This window comes from Athene cunicularia (genome assembly GCF_003259725.1).
Source record: "Athene cunicularia isolate RWA chromosome 1 unlocalized genomic scaffold, athCun1 chr1_part2, whole genome shotgun sequence".
Classification (NCBI taxonomy): Eukaryota; Metazoa; Chordata; class Aves; order Strigiformes; family Strigidae; genus Athene; species Athene cunicularia.
Window position 1 is genome coordinate 28,181,955 of NW_020799092.1, and position 22,894 is coordinate 28,204,848.

Below are 22,894 nucleotides of genomic sequence, written 5' to 3' on the forward strand. Positions count from 1 at the left end.
CCCGCCCCGTTTGGAAGCGCTGGGAGCCAGACCTGCACTGCTGCCTTCACCCCGTTGTCCTCCGTCCCTCCTCCTGGCTCCTCATTCTCTTTGCTGTTTTGGACCACTGCTGAGTGCCAACACTAACGGAACTATCTGTTACATCCCCAGGATTTTATTCCTAAACAGCAACACACCACTCAGAGCCCATCATTTGTCTGTAGAGCTAGTTATTGCTTCCCTCCCCCGTGTTTCACCTCCCATTTATCGATATTGATTTCCCACAGCCACTACAGAGCCTGGAAACTGCAGTTCCTTAGCGTTTAAATAGACTCATTGCTAATTACTAGTAATTAGCATCCGCGAGCAGCCCGTCATGTGGCGAGCTGCATTTCCATGCGGTTTGGTCCTAGGCAGCAGCCTTTCAAAGATAACAAGCTGCAGAAACAACATGAAACGAACCACGGCTGGGTTCGGACGCCGTCTCGGGGTTGGCTGTTTCACGAGCAATGGGAAGGAATTGCTGGCTCTGGCGCACACGCTTCCACGTCGGCTGCTGCCCGTCGCTCAGGGCTCTGGCTGACACACTCTTTTTCCCAGCCTCCAGCCTCCTGCACACGTTATTTATCAGCACTTGGAGAAGAGATCATTGTAGGGGACAACTGCTTGAATCCTGATGGTAGAGGGATTCCGTGACGACATTTTAAAATAAAACCGAGGTTTAATTACTGACCATTCAAATGAAACAGCAGAATTTGGCCCTTCATTCTCTGAGCTCACAGATGTGCAGGCTTGTCTGTTTTAAGGTCAAGAGGTGTTTTATTTCTCCTGTGCCACCTGCTGAGGCGAGTAAATATTTCTAATTTAAATTTTTCTAACTAAACAAGTGAATTTTTCTGAGGCCAAGAGCTAGGCTACTGCGCAAAGCTGCAGTGCCACAGCCACCGATAAAACAACTCCTTCTCTAGTTGGGTCAGATCAGTTCAATTTTCTTCCACAACTCTGGCTCCCAGATATATATCATGAAGCACTACAGTACACCAAGCTCCCTGATATACTCTGTAAAGCATTAATGAGCTACAGGGGGTTTCCGGCATACAAACTAGCTGTAGAATACATGCAACGCGCTTACCGACGTTACCGAATTGTTTCAGCTATTTCCTGTCTGGAAAGACAAAAGCCCTACTCCACACTAGCTCAAACGCATTTCCTAGTTGTCTGAATAGAACAAACAAAGGAGGGAACAAAAACTAATTGGGAATGTTAGTGTTAACAGGAATATTTCTGCCTTCAGAAAACGAGAATTAAAAAAATAAGTAAGAAAAAAATGAGAATATGCATTGTGTGCCTGGTTTAAAACTTACTTTTACTTCTTTGTGTAGTACCAGACTTTTCAAGAGTCATTTTTGCTCATTAGCAACAGAAGAGCTGTCATCTCAGCAAGAACAACCCATGTTGGGCAGAGGAAGTCTTACAGTTAAAGGAAAAAAAAAAGTAATTTAAAAAAGCACCCGAAAGAGTCCCGTTTCCCAAACTTACTATTCTCTCCTTCCGGAATTCTCCAGCAGCTCTTCCAAGGCCTTCCCAGAGCAGGCGTGATGACTCTGGTGGGAAGGGGGCCCTGAGCCCCGGCTCGGAGCGTCCCTCCCGCGCGGGGCAGGGGGAAGCGGCGTGGCGCTGACTGCTCCTCAAAACGAAACCACGGCCACCCCCGGAACCCAACTGGCTGTGTGCTTGGTCCCTGCTGGAGACTAAAATAAACAGAAATACAAATGCAGGAAACGTGCAACCCTGCAACTCCTGAAATACCAGAAGGTCTCGGAGAGACGAGGTCGTTCCTCCACGGCAGCGCTGCACGTCTGGGGAGCTCACAGGGCACTTTTCCTTTGCACGTAATGATAAACCAGGCAAGACAGAATCGTCACGCTGTGTCACATCATCTCCTCCCGGTCCTTTGAGCGTTTTATAGAGCAGATCAGCACTACTCTACCTAGCTGGTAGGAGAAACCCAGGCAGAAGGAGATGAACTCATCTGTCCTTGGACAGCTAGTTCATCTAAGGACACCAGGGGACTAACCTTGGACAACCAAGGACCCCAGGGCCCAAAACGCTCATCCGAGACAAGCGTTATCTCCCCTGGGTAGTGCTGGAGCTCTTCCTTCCCTTTTCCATCGCTGAGTGAAGAGGGGAAGCACCCTACAGCAACCACTTTCCCTGGACATTTCCTTCAGGTCCCGGTTACATTGGTTGCCCCCCCCCGGCAAGCACAAGCAGCTCTGCAGTCCACGAAAGCCCCGGCGGAGGCAGGAGCCAGCCACAGTAACTCACCTGCTCTGGTTGAACGCTGCCAAGGGACCGACTCCTGGGTTTTGCTCCATGCCATAGACAGGAGGGGACAGTTCAGCGTGAGCTAAATGGGATAAAAGGCAAGCGGATTGAAAACCAGCTGCCACAAATTCTTAGTAACTGAGAACTTAACCCAAACCCCTTCATCAAAGGGCAAACCTCACTGTATTTTCTAAGCAGGTGACAAGCACGACAATACATCAAATTAGCAAAGGCCCAGAGCACCTTCTTACCTCTGCAGAAGTGCACGCCACAGCCTAGAAACGCGGTAAGTGAAAAAACAAGAGTTGGGGATGCTACTGGGAACTTGGAACAAACCCAGTTTCATACCAGTAGGCAGAGGGAATAGGAAGAATTAAACTTTGGGAAATCCATCTGTAATTACTAGGTCCATCCCTACTTCAACTGGCAATTCAGAGGACTTCTCCTGAAAGCCTCCTTCACCCAGCAGCATGTCAGGGCTAAAAGAACAATTCTGAAACACACGGGACGGACAAGCATCTGTTTTCCTCCAAAAACTGACGTTGCCACCAGTGCGTGAAGCATCCAGTCTTCTGTTGAACACCACTAAATTCCGTATGAGTTGCATTTGATTTCATGGCTGTCTCCCCCCCAGAGTCCGTCTGTACATTCCCACAGCACCCCTCATACACACACACACACCTGGCCCTCACATAAAAACAGCCACTGCGGAACAATTCAAGGCATCGGCAGCACGCCCACCAATAACAAGTTCTCATAATGCATTTTCCTGCTCCTCCCCACGGCCTTGCTTCACTAGAGCCCCTCTATGCTCTCCAAAGCAGGGCAAAGGGAAGCAGACAGGCATTTTCAATGTCACTCCAGACTCACTTGTGCTTCTGGCTCCCCAGTTGCTCCGCAGACACACACAGGACTGGTTTCGGCACACCAGGCTTCCCTCCCCTGCCTCTGCAGAGTGGTATCAGAGAGTGTACTTCAGTTACTTTTCTCTTGGGGGAGGAAAAAGGTGAACAACTTGATCCTGTAGCTGAGTAATATTTAAAAATATTTTTAAAAAAACACCCCAAAGCAGCTGATGAAACCTACAGAAGAGCCCACTTGTGTCTGCCCATACAATCCCACCGCCTGTACCAGGGCCAGAAACCCACGATCTCTGCTCAGACCATCACCCCTCTAGGACCCTCGATGGACACGACGGCTGAAGTTCACCTTTCAAAAGTTCTTCCCACAGGCTTGTTCATTTAGCAAAAAAAAAAAAAAAAAAAAAAAAAAAAAAAAAAAAAAAAAAAAAAAGCTGTAGAAAACCAAGTGATTATTATTTATTTATTTGAATAAATAGTACAACTGACACAAACCATGCATAACACTCCTGCTGTGGTTTTTAGCACACATAGCATTGCATTGTAACTTGCTTACAGTACAAAACTCTTGTCACAAAGCTGGATGTCCCCAGCATACGACAAGTCCAGAATTTTATCTGCAAGGCTGGTTTTTAGTAGTTAGAAATCCAGAGTAAACACTGCTAAAAACAGTACAAAAGACTCTTAAAAATACACTAATACTGAAAGCACTGGGGTGTGGGGAAGAGGGGTAAGAAATCCTACAAGGTTTAACTGATCAAAACCCATCTGCCACCTGTTTTTTCATCTTGAAAAAGAGGCTGCAGATGAGGAGTATCCGGGCTTTTTCTGTGGTGATACAGCCCACTGGAACTGAGTGTGCCGAGCAGATGCACCTAAAAGGCAAACCTGTATGGCCTGGAAAAGACAGACCCTCATCAAGTACTCCCAGATGTGGAAGCGTTAATGCTGCAGAGCGTTCAGCATCTCAGATGAACTCAAAGGATTCAGATCTACCCCCCTGGCACCCGGGGGACAGATCTGAAATCCAGTAACACAAAGGGTTCGTTTGGAGCGTAACAAACCCACCCTGCTCCCAACCCTGTTAACAATAAATACAGCGCCTACAGGAGGAGCGACCCGGCCAGACAGCAAGGAGCCAAGGAAGGAAAAATGTGTTTTCCCTGCGCAACATTTACCCACGGACTTAAAAACGTAACAAACCAGGGCATGACACCTGCCCCCAGCCTGCTCAGGGCGTCAGCGCTGCGCTGCGATCCCGACTGCCAGGGATGGGAACGGAAGGATGCTACAAGGGGCCCGTGCCCTCAGGCTGTACAGGAGGGACCCGCATTCTGCAGAGTGACCAGAAACACGTAACTGAACAGAGCAGAGGCTCCTCTGAACTCTGCTGGGGTGTTCACATCTGCTCACGTGCCGTGAAGGTGCCAGCTGTACAATCCCATCCCAGAAACAGGCGTTCCCCCTCCCAAAGCCAAACTGCTCTTATCAACCTTGTTATCTCCTGTCTGCTTTTGACATCAATATTGCACGCAATTTCAAAAACTAGATGCTCTGGAGGTCTCTCCCAGCAACTCAAGAGAATACAAACAGCACTGGCACCTCCACACCACCTGAAGGCATGCGGGCAGAACCACAGCTCTTTAAGACTTGTTTCCCACCAGTAACACTGCGTTAATTCGAGAGACCTTTCAGTTCAACCCCCTTCCAGCCCCACGACAGCCCTATTTCACAGCATGAAAGTCAGACCAGTTTCATTAACTCGCCAGGAGAGCTGACCCTCCAGGCCTCAGTGCCTCTGCAAGTCTCCTCTGCAATAATTGCCAGTGTTGTTGTAAAGTCCAGTGACCCCATCAGAAACCAAAGTCCAATTGTTCTGGGCTCGTATAAGCAGCGAGAGGTCAGCTCCCTAAAATACAGGCAAGCAGTGATTCCCCACAGAACCTTACAGAGCAGACAGGATCCGAATTTCTGATGGAAAGAAAAGGCAACTTACTTCCATCTTTGTTTTGGAGGTGTGAGGGGAGGTGACCCAAATAATTCACATACTCAGAATCCAAAAAATGTAAAACAAAGATGCAGAAGCCCATTTCTCCCCCTCTGGGATTAAAAAACACTTGGAGGGAAGGAGAAAATCCCAATTGTAAAATTATCCCATTCAAATAGCACGTTTCCTCTTGAACTCAGAAGGGTAAATAATGTTTGGTGTAGAAATCCTTTTTTAGGGCAAGAAGATGCCTACTTACAACAGGGCTCGAGCAAGCCCGCGGAGCAGAGCGACGCTACCCGCCACCTTTTCGGGGCACTCTTGCTTAACATTTCCCACAGATTATGGCTACCCACAAAAGTTGCTGCTGTGACCCACAAAAGCAGCCGTCAGATCTCCCCCGTGCGCTCCAAGGAGAGGAATGCTGTGCTATGCATGTGCCACAATTCACCTACTCTGGAAACGACAATCCCGTTCCCTTCGCACAGCTCTCCTCAAAAACCTGCTCAGCGGGTGCACGCTGCGGCACAGCCTTCCCGTACCCCCGCTGCTCCTGGCACACCCCGCCAGGGACCGGCTGCTTAACCTGTTAAGTCCTCGGCGGTGACTCGAGTCCACCGGACAAATCTAGCAACTCTGTTGTGAAAAAGACGCCTGCTAAAATCTGCAGCAGCCTGGAAGACGAGAGGACTAGGCCAGAGCCTAGCAGAGTATTTCCTGGGATGGCACAGGGCAACTCGACGGCATTGTCTGAAGCGTAACCGGTGACCGAGGAGGCTCCCGCCTGCCTGCCCTGCGTCTGCCCCGCGTCCTCCCGGCCCAGTGCAATCCACGGGGACAGGCAGGCTCGCTCTTACACAGGAATTCAGTTTTACGCCTTAGGAAAGACAACAGACAAAACTGTTTAAAAAAGCCTGACGCCCAGAAGCGTACAGCTGCCAGGAACTCCAACAGGAACGAACGTGGCCCTTTAGCTCAGCCTGTGAAATGAGGAGTCAGCCCTCACACTGCCCAGCTCCTTATCTCCCCTGCTCCTTCGGAAAGGGCCGGGGGCAAGATGCACCAATCCAGCCTGAGCCTACCTGACCAGGCCTGCCTGACCCGGCTGAAGCTGCGTGCTTAAGGGATGATTAGTGGCTTTAGCAACCAAATTTCTCCTAGAAAGGAGATGAAGGAAAAAACAGACACGGAAAGATTAGCTGGTCATCCCACTGCAAGACTTACTCTGTGTAAACACGGAATGGAAGTAACACTGAGCAGCATGAGGTTAACGAAAAAACTGAAGCTCCTGCCATTAGCTTCAGATAGTGCCTGTCATTCCCCTCAGCCCCACCCACCCAACACAACATACCAAACCTTATTTAACAGAAAAGGTTCAGCTTCCAAATAAATTCCAATGCTGTTTTCCTACTGCCAACACTTAAATCTGAAAAATCATCAAATGCCAGTTGCAACCATGGAATATGCAGAATCAAAGAGTGTCCAGCCACGAGGAAGGTCTCACATCTTCCCTGCTGATTAAAGTAGTTAGTGGTGTATTTCCTTTATCAAAAGAGCATTTGTTGATCACAACAAACAACAGATCAAGGAGTATCTTCTGGTAAACATGTGAAATAGCTACACATTTTCAAGTGACCTAGAGAATACACATGCATAGTTTTTAGTGGGATCGTCATACAAACAGCTACAGACAGGCCACACCAACGGTAGAAAGAAGGCATGAAGTATAGCATAAGGCACAACGGGAGCGTGCAGAGGGGGTGTTTATTGTAATTTCAGCCTAAGGAGGTTGGAGGGATGAAGGCTTCAGCAGCTTCCAGGATCATTCAACGTTCTTGTACTTTGTGAACAGGTTGTAGAGAACCCTGAGGGTAGACTTCAGATCCAAGTTGACAACATCTGTGGAAGAAAAGGAAAAATCCTTAATTTCCTTTTTTGTTCTCCCTCATTTCTCCTCACAGGAACAAAAGTCCTGAGCTGGTGGGATTGGCAACAAAAGCCCCCAGAGTTCTGATCTCCCCAAGTCAAGGTTTTCAGATGTTCCATACCACGCACTTCAGAACACCTTCACGATAATACAGGCACAGCTAACTTCTATGCGAAAGGAGGGAAGAGAATTCCCTTCCCTCATCTACAATTGGTTATAGAGAAAGTCTACTTCTGTCCGAGAGCTGGGACCAAGGCTTTGGGAAATCCTACCAATGACGTCACTGGCCACAGAAGCAGCACACGAGCAGCCAGACACATCACACCAGGTACTGAACCTCACACATCCCCACTTCTGCCACGATGCAGGCCACGAATGAACAAAGCAGACTCAAAGCGTTCTACCACTTGACATCCCTTCTTCCCATGCTACCCCAGGGAACAGGTAGGGAACGGTTTGCACCAAAAAGCTTTTTCTGTGGCACCTCCCAACCTGGTACCAGAATAAAATGCCAGGAAATACCCCCGTGTTGTGGTTTAACCCCGATCGGCAACTAAGCACCAGGCAGCCTTCTGCTCGCTCCTGCCCCTGCCCAGCGGGATGGGGAAGAGAACTGGGGGGGGAAGAGTAAACCTTGGGGGTTGAGATAGAGACAGTTTAATAGGATGGCAATGGAAGAGAAAAAAATAATGATCGCAGAACGTGCAAAGCAAGTGATGCCCAATGCAGGTGCTCAGCACCCGCTGAGCGATGCCCGGCCTGTTCTGAGCAGCGATCGCTGCCCCCCACCAGCTCCCCCCCGGTTGCTGTGCTCAGGACGAGGTCCCACGGCCTGGACTAGCCCTTTGGCCAGCTGGGATCAGCTGTCCTGGCTGTGCCCCCTCCCAGCTCTTGTGCCCCAGCCCGCTCGCTGGCAGGGCAGCAGGAGGAGCTGGAGAGGCCTTGGCTTAGTGTGAGCCCGGCTCAGCAGCACCTGAAACACCGGCGTGTCAGCAGCGTTATTGTGCTCCGAAATGCAAACCCCAGCGCTGGGCCAGCCGCTAGGAAGGACATTAACTTTACCCCAGCCGAAACCAGGACACACAGACATGTAATAATCCAGGGACTGTGCGGGGAGGCATAGCATGGAGAAGGCAGAAGATACGGAAAGAAAGGTTGGATATAATACGTAAGAAAGGAGGAGGAGGAAGCAAAACATACACAGTAAACAATATATATGGAAGCCAAGAAGAACAGATAATTAAAACATGATTTAAAGAACTAGGGAGACAGCAAACAGTTAACAGACTAAGTACAGTTCATGTGAGGTCCAGGGGAAACACCTACTGCCTGTTTTGAAGAACCCTTGCCAGGACCTCTCCACCCTTCCCTCCCACCCCACTCCGGGTAACACTCTACCCCCCACACTTCATTTGGTATTTCCAGTGACCTCTCAACCTCTTCTTTCTACTCTTTTCCCCGCATTATTTTACCTATTTCATTCATGATTGTATTTTGCATTTGCAAAAGAATCTTGTCCTGCCCCCAAAAGAGGAAAGATCCTAAGTGCTGTAAAGTAACGCACCCTGACCAAAGAGATCTCTCACCTGCGTAACTGATCTATGAAGCACATTTCTTAATTTTTCCAGCTCTCACAGAAAGTGTCTTACCACCGCAGCATTCTCAGTAAGCTAACAGCCACCATCAGCACTGCTTCCTCTGTAGCAAGACCCGGTTCCCTCAGAGATGGATTTAAAAGGCGAGTTTAGCCACGGGAAACAACGCTTTGGAACAGCCCTGCATTTCTAGAGCTGGGAAATCCAGGCAAATATCTGGAGGAGACACAACTACCAGCAGATTTGGCTCACTGATGCTGGAAGTCACTTTTGTTTGCTGAACAATTCACCAAAATAGTGCTGGCACTATGAAAAAGCCAGAAAACCCCCGGCCCAAAGAGCTAGCTCTTTTATCTGGCAGTGTCATGACAAGCAAATTTAGGGTCAGAAGCACCCCCTGTGGTCACACGGTCTGATCTCATGTACAACACAGTCCTGAGAGGACTTTACTTTGGAAATCTTGTATTAAGCTTATGAACCAACCTGTGGCTGAATTAAAATATAAGTTTAACATTGCATAGTTTTTTTTTTTTTTTTTTTTTTTTCCACCTCCACCCCTTGACAATTCGACAATTCAGACCGACGGTTAATTACCTTCACTGTTGCAAAAGTTACACCGCAGTTCTAGTTTGACATTTTCCCAACTTTCAGACCTCGTCATGCCTCCGTGTGCTGCCTTAAGGAGCACGGCAGGGTGAGCTGCGCCCTCCCTGCGTGGGTGATTACAGCACTCCTCATTGATCGGTGTCTAACAGGCATTCCCAGGATCGAGGATGTTCCCAGACTCCCATTTCTTATTTTAAGATGAAGCACGCACAGCCATAGCATTATCAACCACAACTAACAAAAAGTTAACTGAAAGCAGTCATAAATCATCAAAATAGTTTAAAATATTCCATTAATTTAAAGCTTTCATGCTCCATAACCATCCTGTTAGAGGCTAATAAATGAATCCACTACAACAAACTCTTGCTGCAGTAACTCAGCATCAAGTTCTGCTGCCGGCTCAATGAATCAGTTGGGCTGAGAGAACAGAGAAGAGGAGATGCCCTGTGTGCTCGTATTTGTGTTTATCACCTGCACAAAGACACACTGCAATGTTAGAGACCTCTTTCTTGCAAGCACTGCAGGAAGCATGGGCTATAGGAATAAAAATGGGGACGTTCTGCTCTAGAAAACGTTTTACATGAAAAACCTACAGCTAATCCAAGAGGCACTGGCTACCCAATTCACGCTGAGGGACATGGACTCACCTAACAGGTTTTTCAGCCTATTTGGGAAGGAGCAATAGGTGAGTCTGGCATTAACAGAGTATAGCACGCACAAAACTTTCTGCAGAGCATCAGAGTCTGTGATACACCGAATTCTAGTTCCAAGAAACACATATGACACGGCTGTACCGAGTGTCAAGATTCTATAGAGCATTCGATGAAACGACAGTGACAAGCAAAGCCCAAGGTGTTACTGTCCTCTCCACAGGGGCAGCTTTTCAAGAGCAACAGTCTGTTTTACAGGAGACTCCAGCCACACAAGCCCATTCCGACAGCTGTGAACTACTGCTGTGGGGAAGGGGTACACGGGCAGGAGAGGAAGGAACGCACAGGAGAGACTGTACGTCCTGCAGCAGCGAAAAGGGGTGTTCTGTGAGCTAACCTGGCTCTCTAACCTCCACTAATAACTGAATTTTCAACCAGTGAAACACCTAAACATACTCTGCTGCTTATTGAGGCTGCACACCTTGTCCAGAGCGAACAAAACATTTGCTGTAATGTTCTGCCACTCAGGATAGTGTAAGGATATAAGATAGCTTATGGGAAGGTAATCTTTGTTAGCTCAACCGACGAAAACAAAACCAAAAAAAAGGACAAGATTTCAACTGGAGAAGTCTTCTCCTAGGTTTTTAACATTTCCTCTCCCTTGAAACAGGCTTATCTAGTTTACCTGGTCCTCTACTGCAATCTCTTTAGCCCTTCCACTCAAATTCCCATTCCTGATTGTGCATTCGTATTTCTCCAGTTTCCTCGTCCTCCTCACATCCGCCCTGAGTCAGCTCCCATACCCACAACACGCCTTTACTTCCCCAAGTGAGTGTCCTGTTTCACCGAATTCTTCAGAAGACTTTTCATCCCCAAATTTAAAAGAACAGCACTGACAGGATACATGTGTATTTAGTATCATCTTTTGCCTTTTTTCCCCACTATAACCAGCTCCACTATTCGTTAACCTATTTACTATCACCGCTTTGTCTCATTTTAAGTCAGACTGAACATTTCTCGGGGGCTCCTCATTTTTCTTTGTTCTGCAGAAGCCTCCTCCACATATGTGGTTTGCCACACCAGGAATTAAAATTGCTCATTTAGCAGTCGTAAAGTTTAATCCCTCTTTTTATCTCTAGTGCAAGCCACAGTGTAGCCCTCATAATTAATTAATTTCAAGGTTCAGAGACTTTAAAGGAAAAACTCAGCTTATACACTTTACAGTTCTGACTCCCAAGTCAACATAAATCAAGAAGAGAGTTTGCTACTGCTTCTCCTAAAAAAAAAAAATATCAAAAACCTTTCAGTTATCTGTCACTGAAATCTGATCACAAGAGCCCAAACTAGCACTCACTGTAGGAATTGTGAGAATTAGACCACAGAAAGCTTCCTGCTCGGATTGTTATTGAGAATACCAACTGAACTGATAACAGAGCACTGAGCTGCTCTTGGATCACTCACTAGAGCCGGACTTGTACACCTCAGAGAAGAGCCACAGGTAAGGATACAGCCCAGACAACGAACCCTCCGGGAATCTGTCAAGGGGCACATCTGCAGTTCCACCTTGCGGCACTACTGCTACCGCCTGCGGATGGACCTGCACTTGAAACCCACCTGCTGTTATGTCTTTGTACCCAGGTTAAGCTACACAGCATGTCCCTACCTTCAGGGCGAGCTTTTGGTTTCTTCAGTCCTCCATCTTGCATCAACTCAAAAGCAAAGGAAACATTATGGACCTGAAAGAGGCAAAGTGGTTAGAATCTCAAAGTTATACAGGCATTAAAAACCTTTGACGAAATGTTTAAATTGCTCTATCCTCTCTATACTTGGCATAGTCAATGATAATTCTATTTAAATCAATATTAGACATCTACATATTTAAGCATGGCAGACTAAGAAATGACAGCGTGTATTACTGAAGGGAAATACTTTTTGAGACACAGGAAGCACTTAACAGAGATCAGGAAATACATACAGGTGTGTAAGAAAGAAGAAATAAGGACACTAAGTGGAATTATTTTCAAACAACATTAGTCTTTTCTTCGTTATTATCAGCTGCATTTCCAGCAACATCAACATCCTATCAGCAAGGAGCCAGGCTGCTTGGTGCACGACCTCGTGCTAACCCCTTAGTCTCGTGGGCTCTGGCTTCCTCTACTTGAAAACAAAGATAAAAGTCAAATTAAGTTTCTCTAATGAAGAAAATGCTTCCAAAAATGCTTGGTGGTGGCAGTTCCTAGACAGAGTGTGCAGCGACCTCGCAAAAACTGCCCAGAAAGGGCTTCCTGACCCAGCCCCCAGGGATCAGGCCTGAGCATAAAGCCAGAGGAAAGAAAACGGACACCAAAGAAAACTGCCAGGAAGCGGGTGTTGGCTTTTAACCTCTCCTCTGAGGAGCGAGCATTATGGTTTAGAGAAATCTGCATAGCAGCTTCCTCGTCCACGCTTTACTGAAATTTAAGCAAGGTAATTTGGATTATGAATTCTGTCTATTTTCGTTACTGCAAATGACAGTTCTGGAGATACATAGCAAGGGAGAGAGATTTAATTAAAGCAACTCATCTTGAAAATCAGGGAGTAACGCGTACAAAGCTCCCCTACAACAAGGAAGGCAGGCCCCTTTCACTAGCATGTATTACTCAGGAATTTTTTTATATATATTTTTTTTTTCCAGCTACAGTTCCTCCTCATTCACTGTAACAAAACCAATCACTTTCAAGATGAAAATGTATTTTCCTCTCCCAAAGATACAGAGTGTACTTTACCTTCTTTGATTTACAAATCCCCTTTCCTCAAGGCAGAGTCTCCACACAAAACCTCAGCATTACTTCAGGAATACTGGATAATCTTTATGAATTTGAACCACTAACAACAAAATCACGACTGAGCAGGTGCTGGCTACAACTCAGCATTCTGCATTTCTGCAAGGGCAAAAATTCAGGCTGCTAGGAGAAGAAAGCAAGAGAAAGCTATAAAGGAGAGCTTGTAGATGACCATTTCCCACTGCTCCATCAAGTTCCTGTGCAGTGTACAACACTCAGCATGAACTAATCCCCATTATATCCACAAAGCTAACGCCTAAAGAAGCCCTCCTAGCAGAGCCTGCTTTCTGCCTTCAGGGAGTATGTGGCAAGCACTCTTCTCACCCCTAACACTAGTGGAGCAAGTGTGGGGCTAAGAGCAAGTCACTTATTCCCTCTCCTTCCATCTCTAATACCCTGATCATGAGCAAGACAATCTAAGACTGCAAAGAATTCACTCTTCTTCCTCAAAGCTTGTTTTGTCTGAAAGGTAGCAAGTCATTTCCTCCTTACTGAGCGGAAATCTCCAAAAAAGACAAGCTAGCACATTCCCTCAAAAGTTAAACTCAGCAACGTTGCAAGGATCCTGCCAGGAACCGGACACAGACCCAGATGTCTGCGCTCACAACTGACTTCAGACAGGCAACTTTTTGTGTGCTCCCTCCCTGGCAGGACCAGGGCATCCATCCCCGCTTTAGAGTTACCTGTGAGCACTCCACACACAGTTTCTAGCCCCAGATCAACCAAAGATCGTGGCCTGGGTACCACCTCTTCTCATTTACATGTCAAGTAACGATATTTATTCGCTTGATTTGTCAGAACATTAAACTACGGGAAAAGAGCTAATGGGTATCAGGCAATTGATAATAATGAGATTAGGGGCAGTTTTGAGGGATGCCATTCCTCAAGTGACCTCGAGAAGAACCTCTATCTCCGTGTCAATCCGCGGGTGCAGGATGCAGCTGAAGCAGAGCTTCCCATCTCTCCCCTTTCCTGCCTATTGACATGGCACATACTGGGCAAGGCCAGGCAGCAGCTCTGCTGCTTAGCACAGCAAGGCACAACCCCTGCACACAAAACCCCTTCAGGCAATACTACAATTTAATAAATCACTTTGATTATGCAAAAAACTACGCAGTACAAAGCACTGATTTATTCATTCTGGATATTCACGAGCTTTATGTGACGTTTGATGCTAGTAACAGGACACCTGTCCCCCTTACCTATAGGGAATTTACCCATTCAAAGCAACTTTTAGTGGTATTAACTGTCAAGTACCACAGCCAGTGCATCTTTGCTACAAGCTCCTGAAGAGAAGAATATACCAGGTTCTGATTTACTGCACACAAAGAGGAAGGACACAAAGACTGGAAAATATCATGTGGTAGCAAAACTGAAAGAATATAACCTGGAGTTTCTACCCACCTTTTGATCAAAACTCTCAGGTGTTAAGTAGAAGTTGTGAAGTGGAACAAAATAGTCTTCAAGGAGACCCATGAGCAAAACCAAGTAAACGCCATCTGCAAACTAAATGGAAATACTGGTGACCTTCCTAGGTGAGAGCATGTTTTCAAATGAGCGTTCACAAACAAGCAGAACAAAGAATTCTGGGCCCAAACCGTGTACTTTGATTTCTACCACTGCTGGTTGCTAGCACAGAGGTGTAAGATGGCTCAGGGCTCCCCGTGCAATCACCAGTGCAGCTGAGCAAGCTGAACCAGTCTTTTCTTTAGAGCCTGTTGACATCACTGCTTTCTTGTCAGTCCTCTTAAAAAAAAGAAAAAAGCACAGGATACAAAGCTTTCTCCCTACATCTGACAGCATTATTTCCCCTGTTCCTTTTTCCTGAGCAAACCAAGGAAGCCCATGGCTATTGCTGAAGTGTTAACCCATGCAAGGTTATGTGCAAACGACTATTTAAATTACTGACATGTAGTAAACAGCTCTAAGCAGAAGAAATTAAAAGCAATTCACCTGGGAGTTATCTACAATTTGTACTCCTTAGTTGTGCAAAGTATTTGGTTTGAATAGGCAGGGACTGAAAAGAGGATCTTCTTTATCTCCAGCTCCTTACTAAACGACTAAACACTTTGGGGTGAGGTTAGAGTATGTTCCTGCTTTTCCTCACATTCATTTTATTTGCTTGAGGAATCTTGCCAACTTCACTACAATATTTAACAAAGCTTTTTCAATTTAATTTAAAAAAAAAACAAAAAAACAAACAACAAAAGATTTCCGGGGAAACATGTTTGTACATTATATGCTCCCAGTGCTACTACAGTATCTGGTCATTTCAACCACAATCCCTCTTTAAGTTCAGTGTGTTGGACACTCAAATCTCTGCCCTGAATCAGAACTCGAGATTAAGTCTCTCCTGACACAGGAAGGAAGTTTTAGCTTCATGAATTATTTTTTTTTTCCAAGTCAAAATATATTGTTTACAGTTTCAGTAAATATTAAATAATATACTAAATACTTTCAGCAATACTATTCAGTATTCCTACCAGATAGGTCGATTACTTCCAGGCTAAGTGGGGGTAATGTTACATATTTCTAACAGATTTCTCACTTGTGATCCTGACGTGGCTATGTGACATCCTCTAACCTTTTTAGAAGTAAATTGTTGGGTACTCCCAAGGCATCAAGTGACAATCTCTTGTGACAGATCAGATCAGTCACCCATTTATTTCAGCAAAGCTATAAACCAGCAGTGAATGACTGGTATTAAACTAAGCCAGGCTCAAACCAATTACCCATACTCCTGGTATAATTCCCTAGACGTCATGCTTACTTTTTTTTCCCTGGGACAGTAAGATAACCATCTCTCCACAGTTCAGTGAACTCAGGAAAGAATTATCTGCTTCTGCTTAGCCAAGCTCGGGCCTGAGAAGTGCTTAATTTTATCTGTAAAGTGGGAGCTACCGGACCAACACTGAAATTCTCACTTGAGGCTTCCGAGCGTCTGGGGTGCGGCGTTGTGCAGCAGAACAGAGAAGCCCCCAGAGCAGGCGGTGGGGGCTGAAGTCGCCCGGGCAGCCCAGGCGCTGCGTGCGGGAGCTCCCGGTCACCCATCCCCGCTGCGGGAAGCCAGCACCGTGGTGTGCTCACGAGACAGAGGAGGGCAGGGAGGCCTTTGCTGCAAGAGCAGAATCGTTCCCAACCCCATTGTGAGGCCATCAGAGGGAGCGCCGGTAGCTCTGTGCTGCAGCCCTCGCCGCTCCGCACCCACAGGCGGTTCCTAGGAGCTTATACCGGATCATCAGGGACGCCCGCGGCTAGAAAAGGCACAAGCCACCCCCCCACTCCTCACAGAGCTTCGCAGCACCCTACTTCAACCCCAGGGACAGGGCGCCCTCAAATCCCACCGTACACTACACTCATCAATGCGGCCCTAGGAAAAATGCAAGAATTTCACCTTCGAATACAAATCAGCAGTGACATGAAGCGCGTGTAAACACGAGCAAAGGCAGGGAGCACCAGTGAGTGTCACTGTTACTTAAAAACCAGAGCCCTGAGCCCACAAACTAACATGCTCAAGGACAAACGGTTCCGTAACAGGAGCGAGGGCCAAGGTTTGGAACTCACACGGTTAGATCACACACACAGAGTCTCCTACCTGGGTTTCTAACTCGGTTACTTCCAAATTCAGTTTGTTCAAGTGCTTGTTCACGAAGGTGATCAGAGACTACAAAAGAGAACACCAGAACCAGCGATGTCAGATGCTACAGTCAGTGCCTGTGTGAAAAGGTTAACATAATCTTTCACGACATGTTTTTGAGATCACTAAATACGCACGTGTGCGGTCTGCTCTCGCATAAGTAAGTACATAAAGCTGGAAACCACCCAGGCGTGCCGCCGCTCGTGTGGCACGGCACGGCAGGAGTCACCAGATGGTGCTGTTCATGCAGCTCACCAGTGCCTCTCCCAGCACAGCGGGGGCAAACGCTGCCATGGCACTGGCTGCTCTGTGGGTCCTTTGCGAAGATGAAGCAAGCAGTGGGTGCCTTCGGTGTCCGCACCGATCCCGTCAGGTTCCCGGAGCAGACTCAGGGCCTGGGAGCAAGGCGCCAGCAGCACCAGGAGCTGATGGCACCCGTGCCGCGCACACCTCTGCTCCGGGGGGACGCGAGCGTGGCACCCTGCAAACCCCAGCCGGGGTGTAACCCCGAGCTGGCATTTCTGCTCCCACAGGACAGGGACAGGAAGATCCCGCTGCTGCGAGGCAGGTGGGTGCTCGGGTACAGAGCTGTGCCAGCCTGCTCACCCCGCAGCACGCGGGCCGGGTGGCAATGCCCTTACCGCGTGGACAGGCCTCACTGCGCTCTCTAGCAACTTTAAAAACACTCCTCTAGAAGATGTTTCAGACTGGAAATCTGAAGTCCAAGCATTATTTTGTACGTGTTCATCCTGTTCCACGTGAAGCGAAGGGCAGACTACAGCACGCGTCTTCGCCTGTCACTGCTCTAACGAAGAGCTGAACAGCCCGGCTGGAACCAGCTGACGGGACAGTGCAGAGCCCCGTCCTCACGTGTTCCCCAAAACTAACCGCAGCTGGCAGAGCTCAACAGTTATTTACCCCTCTGCTCTGCCCAGCACAAAGAGCCGTGTCGGGAACGTGTGTGGAGAGGAGGGCTTTGTGATGACGCTCAGCCTTGGAGGAGAGACCAGAGAACTGTATGAATTAATGTAAGTAGAGAAGCCCTGGGACAAAAGCAACTCTTCTGTAAGATTTATTTATGTATTTGCCAGTCAGAGAGGGACCTGGGGGTGCTGATTGACAGCTGGCTGAGCAGGAGCCAGCAGTGTGCCCAGGGGGCCAAGGAGGGCAACGGCATCCTGGCTGGTGTCAGCACTGGCGTGGCCAGCAGGGACAGGGAAGGGATCTGAGCCCTGGGCTCGGCACTGGGGAGGCCGCCCCTCGCTGAGGGGGTTCAGTTTTGGGCCCCTCACCCCAAAAAGGCCATTGAGTGACTCGAGCGTGGGCAGAGAAGGGCAACGGAGCTGGGGCAGGGTCTGGAGCACAGGTCTGCTGGGGAGCGGCTGGGGGAACTGGGGGGGTTCAGTCTGGAGAAGAGGAGGCTGAGGGGAGACCTCCTGGCCCTCGGCAACTCCCTGCCAGGAGGGGGCAGAGAGGGGGGATGAGTCTCTGGAGCCAAGGCCCCAGCGCCAGGCCCCGAGGGAATGGCCTCAAGCTGCCCAGGGCAGGGTCAGGCTGGCTCTGAGGAAGGATTTCTGTGCAGAAGGGGCTGTTGGGCGTTGGAATGGGCTGCCCAGGGCAGGGGGGAGTCCCCGGGATCCCTGGAGGGGTTGAAGAGTCGGGCTGAGCCAGCGCTGAGGGATCTGGGGGAGTTGGGAACGGTCAGGGGGAGGGTCATGGGTGGGCTGGAGGAGCTGCAGGGGCTTTGCCAACCCAGATGGTTCTGGGATTCTGAAAATTATTTACGGGTGAATCACATTTCGGGGTACTGTGGAAAATATCTTCCAGTCATGGAAGATCCTCTTCAGCACAGGAATGAGCTGAAAACCAAACAGCAGGGGCTTCCTGGGGAGAGCGAGGCTGAAGACGCACACACACAACTCTGGCTGCTGCGGAGCCCAGCGAAGGGGCCACCCCGGCCAGCGGAACGTTAGCCCACGTGCAGCCCAGCCCCTCCTCGCTGGAGGACAGCGCCCGGGACAGCACAGCCTGTACGTCTGTCCGGTCGGAATGACCTGTGCCACCGTGAACACTCTGCAGAGCAGCCTGCTGTAGCCGGTGTCACTCGGAATCTCAGGAGCACTACCTAGAACAACTTTGGTTGAGAAACCAGAGTCAACCAGAAGCCTGACCGAAGGCAACGAATCCAGGTATTGCCTGGCTTTGAAACAGTGATCTCGGGGGGATAAACACCCTTTTCACTATTTCACAGTCCCTTTTTGCTATTTTACAGATCTTTCCAGGCATCTTTCCAAAAGCATAAGAAAAAAAAGCAATATAGAAAACTTTTTTTTTTTTACCTTCTTGACCACGCTGAGTTTGTCTGGTGCATGATCAAAAAGTGTGTCAAAGGCATCACGCTCTGGTTTTAGGGGGAAAAAAAAAGAAAGAAAATAAATCAATACACCTCCAACAGCCAAGTGTGGGAAGCAGGTTATGTGGCCTAAGCTTAAAGGCCTTTCTCCGAAAGCCACGTAAGAGACTCAAGGTAAAAGTTATCCCCATGTTTTGGTGATAACTAAATGCCAGAGCAAACTCCCCTGGGGATGTGAGCGGTAACTGACAATAAACGTATCATTCACGGATTTCCCTTTTCTGTCATTCATATTTGTACACAAAATATGCCGGTGGAAGAAAACATCCCCCTGAAACACAAGAGTTGACTATGCCCCAATCCTAACTTAAACCATGAGCCACTGAAAGCTCCCTGGTTTTGGTGCACTACAGCTACAGTCACAGCTACGCCTGCATCCACCGCCCAGCCTCCACAGCAGAGATTCACGTGGTTAAAGTTCCTGGTAGTACCCCTGACTTCAGTAAAGCCTAAAATTGAACACGAGTGAAACCCGATTCAGCAGCATATGAAGAGCAAAGCTTATGCACAGGATGAAGATTTAAATTGGGTTTAGACCTTCAAAGCATTGTATAACGATACCTAACCCAGCCTAAAATCTACTGAATTGACCGTATTAGTGCAACGTTTCACACTGTGGCAGATTTGGGCTGACTGAAATTTTCCAAACACTGAGTTTTCTTGGTGACAACTGTCATCATCAGGTAAAACAAGAAAAAATTAGAAAAGTAATCAATTGCAGTCCTCTTTTTTTTTAAAAAAAGCATAAAGATGCTGGAAAAATGTGTGGATCTTAAGCTGTAAACATTTTCAACATAGTTTAACAGCTTTTTCAAGTTCAAATAAAATGTGTCAATAAAAATTAATAGCTTTCTATTTTTAAATAAATATATTTATTATCCAAATTCCTTTGGTATCTGAAGATGTGTTATTTAGTCCCTAGAGCCCCCTGACATATTTTCTGAGTACCTTTATTAATGTAGATACTCTGCAAGAGGGGGAATGGTAGCATTCACCTGTTATAACTGGGGAATAGAGAAACTAAATGACTTATTCTTCATCACAGACACAGTCCTCCACATCTCTTTGACAAGTGACTTCATGCCACTAACAAAACTAAATGCAAAAAGAGAAGCCTCTTAAAAAAAAAAAAAAAAAAAAAAAGTTTTTTGTTTAGAAGACCAGATCTACGGTTGGTATGGTCCAAACTCTAAAATCTAGTGAAGGAGGAGGAGGTAAGATATTTCATGCAAAGGAAAGTGGACAAATAAATAGAGCTTTCTTAGCCCTCGTACCATGCACCTTCGCTGCAGCAAGCTTCGTGTATTCATTAAATGGTCTTCATAAGGTGTAACTCTTATTGCTGGGGGTTGCAGAGATTTTTACTTGAAAGCCACTAACAGCAGTGCTAGGAAATACTGCCCTGTGCAGCATTTTTGCTATTCATTACTTACAAATGAAAACAAACCAACAGAGACCAGTCTGAAGAGCACAAGCAGTATACTGGGTGACCTGGTTCTACCCATTACACTCCACATCTGTGTGGAGTAACAAAACCTGCCCCCACAGCACATTCCAGCCCCACACAACTGCTCAATCCATCGCCTTGATCTGCTGAAGGAAAACAGACAAGATTTCTGTGCCCGACATAAATAATAAAGAAAAAATTTCAGTCAACTTTGTTACTTACCAAATCTTCCCATCATCATCCTGCAAAGTCAGAGCATTCAAAAATATTGTGTTAGTTGATGAATAATGACATTGAAAAGACAAGACCGTGCTCTTAAGGGGCCTTTTCCTGCAAGATGCTGGGGGCTAACCCACTCCTACCAAGCCAGGGGGCTGAGCGCGCCGCAGCCCAGACCCGACTGCTGCAGGACCACAGCCACGTCGCCGGGATCCATTTGAAATGAAAAGAAATGCCTAATTAGGTTTTACGTGTGATGAGGACTTCTTGTGCTTGACTATTTTTATGATGAAGAACAAGCGAACGAACGTGCTCCTGTGCACAGCTTCCACACGCGCGGCCGTCAGCTCCAGCGCACAGCTCCGAGGGAGCAAGGCTATCTACCTCCCTTTAACCTCTCTTCTCTGAAGGAGGAAAGCATACATCATATCTGGATCTTACGTAAATAAATGCCACGCATCTACACGGCCAGTGACATCACCCGACACATGCAGATGTTTATCGGCTGAGCACCAGGCCCTGATCTGCCCGGAGCAATTTGAAAGCGTTCAAGTGAATGCTGGATTCTGCTGATGGTTGCATTTTCCAAAGCTGTACTTGTATCTGGGGATGCCACGCATTGAACACCAAATCTCTTCATATTGTGTAGTATTAAATCACTTAACAAAATACATGTATAAACACACACGCAAATCTGTAAACAACTTTCTTGTTAAAAAATACATAACCCCCACTCCACAGATTACATTTTACGGATGTAATCCCCACCTGACGGAGAGGACGAGCTCCCTGCACTGTCCCAGAGCACAGGAGTGAGGGGAGGAATTTTGGCCCACAGACCTAAGGCAGAGCTCTGGTCCTACAAAAACACGATGAGATCTTTAACGTCCACACAGAGATGTTACGATCTCATTTTTGAGCGTTTCCATCTGAAAGCTCTTCCCCGCTGAGCTAGCCACACGGTACTTCATTTATCTTCAAAGCCCCGGAAAGCTGAGCCAACTCGACGGGGAGCCAACACACCGATAAACTGAAGGAGGGCTCATGTAAGCCCCTCAGAAGAGTTGCCTTCAGGCCACACAAAGGAAAATCTCAGCTTTTATTTGCAGCCAAAGTGCATGTCTAGCCTTCTCCTTATGAAAAGGACTGTAAAAACACAAAGCAAAATAATCTGTTGCAAAAAACAGAGAGGAAAGAGGTTTATTTCTTTAATTTGTTTTTGCTGAGCCCTACTCCTGAGGTACTACTGAAAACAGAGGTCACCTCTCCTTAGTTTTAACAAGGTATCGCTTCAGTTTTGAGAGGTATTTCAAAAAATTGCTTTTTGTCAAACTAATTCTTCCCCAAAATATCTACATTGGCCCTTCCCTTGAGAGAGGTCACAGCACTGGGCAGAAATCAGTTATAGATGGCTACCTCTAGAAGGCAGGGGGGGAAAAAAAAAAAAAAAAAGGCCCACACTCTCTCAAATATAGTATCTTTAAGGATAAGAACCCCAACAGTACCACCTACTATAATATCCTAATGGAGTTTCTTTTCTACAATCCTAAGAAAATTATTCAAAAAGACAGCAACAGTAATAAAAGGATGTTACACTCCTAGATCATTCCAAACTGTACTTGAAAAATAGTTTAGAGTGTTTAGACCTCACAGAATAACCTTTAAGGAGCTACTCACTATCCTCACATCATCACTGACCAGAGGACAGCAGGAGGACACGCATGTAGCTCTCAGGGTGTGGAAAAAAAAAACATCATCCAGCATGATTCCTGTGGGAACACGCTCTATATTTCCATGAGTGTCACTCAACCATGGGCACTGTCCAAAGGCTCATGGAAATCACTTATCAGTGGGCTCGGACCAAATCCCCTTTCTACTCGCAGGCATAGTGAATCAGGTTCGTTTTATTCTACGTCAGCTCTAAATACATCATCTCATCTTTACAATCTGCCCAACACAATCTCATCGTTACCACTGATCTGTTCAGCACCATATGCCAAGGACTTACTGCCCAAGACGTCAGCTTTATACCTCAAACCTCATGAAGTCACATTCCCAGAGAGATTTAAACATATTAATACAGAGACTAAGCTGGCGACAAGCAGGAAAACCATAATCTTCCCCCACGCAGTGGGAGAATACATTCAGAGAAGCTCGTCAGGGTTTTTTACCATAAAAGCAAACAGATAAATAATCACGAGAACAAGACAAGCCAGCCAAGCAACTCACTCCCAGGGCTCAGGCTGGATTTATCTCCGTAAAGACTAAGTTGCGTCCAAAGCCCCCGTTACACGTTAAGTCGTTCCAAGTTTCCAGGAGGGCGGGTAGGGAGCCTGGCCCACCCCACGCCCCGGCCCTACCTCCAGGCTCTCCAGCCGGTCCTTCAGGGTCTGCATGGTGCGGCTCAGCTGGTCGATGACCTGC

The 22,894-nt window shown here is 47.2% G+C and overlaps 2 protein-coding genes across 4 annotated transcripts in view; both read right to left on the bottom strand.

Moving 5' to 3' along the window:
- Positions 1-3,279, bottom strand: part of PARVG (parvin gamma) — a 25,292-nt gene extending 22,013 nt beyond the window's left edge. Inside the window, exons 1-3 of the mRNA XM_026867854.1 lie at positions 3,178-3,279; positions 2,308-2,389; positions 1,519-1,730 (exon numbers count right to left, since the gene is read on the bottom strand). The gene's annotated coding sequence lies outside the window, so the exon portion shown is untranslated. The remainder of the gene's footprint in view (positions 1-1,518; positions 1,731-2,307; positions 2,390-3,177) is intronic.
- A 337-nt stretch (positions 3,280-3,616) lies between these two features.
- Positions 3,617-22,894, bottom strand: part of PARVB (parvin beta) — a 50,964-nt gene continuing 31,686 nt past the window's right edge. For all 3 annotated transcript variants that reach the window (XM_026864648.1, XM_026864656.1, XM_026864639.1), the window contains exons 8-13: positions 20,474-20,493; positions 18,731-18,792; positions 16,350-16,418; positions 14,159-14,260; positions 11,596-11,668; positions 3,617-7,053 (exon numbers count right to left, since the gene is read on the bottom strand). In XM_026864648.1, the coding sequence (XP_026720449.1) occupies positions 6,977-7,053; positions 11,596-11,668; positions 14,159-14,260; positions 16,350-16,418; positions 18,731-18,792; positions 20,474-20,493 (403 nt within the window). In that variant the 3' untranslated portion in view covers positions 3,617-6,976. The remainder of the gene's footprint in view (positions 7,054-11,595; positions 11,669-14,158; positions 14,261-16,349; positions 16,419-18,730; positions 18,793-20,473; positions 20,494-22,894) is intronic.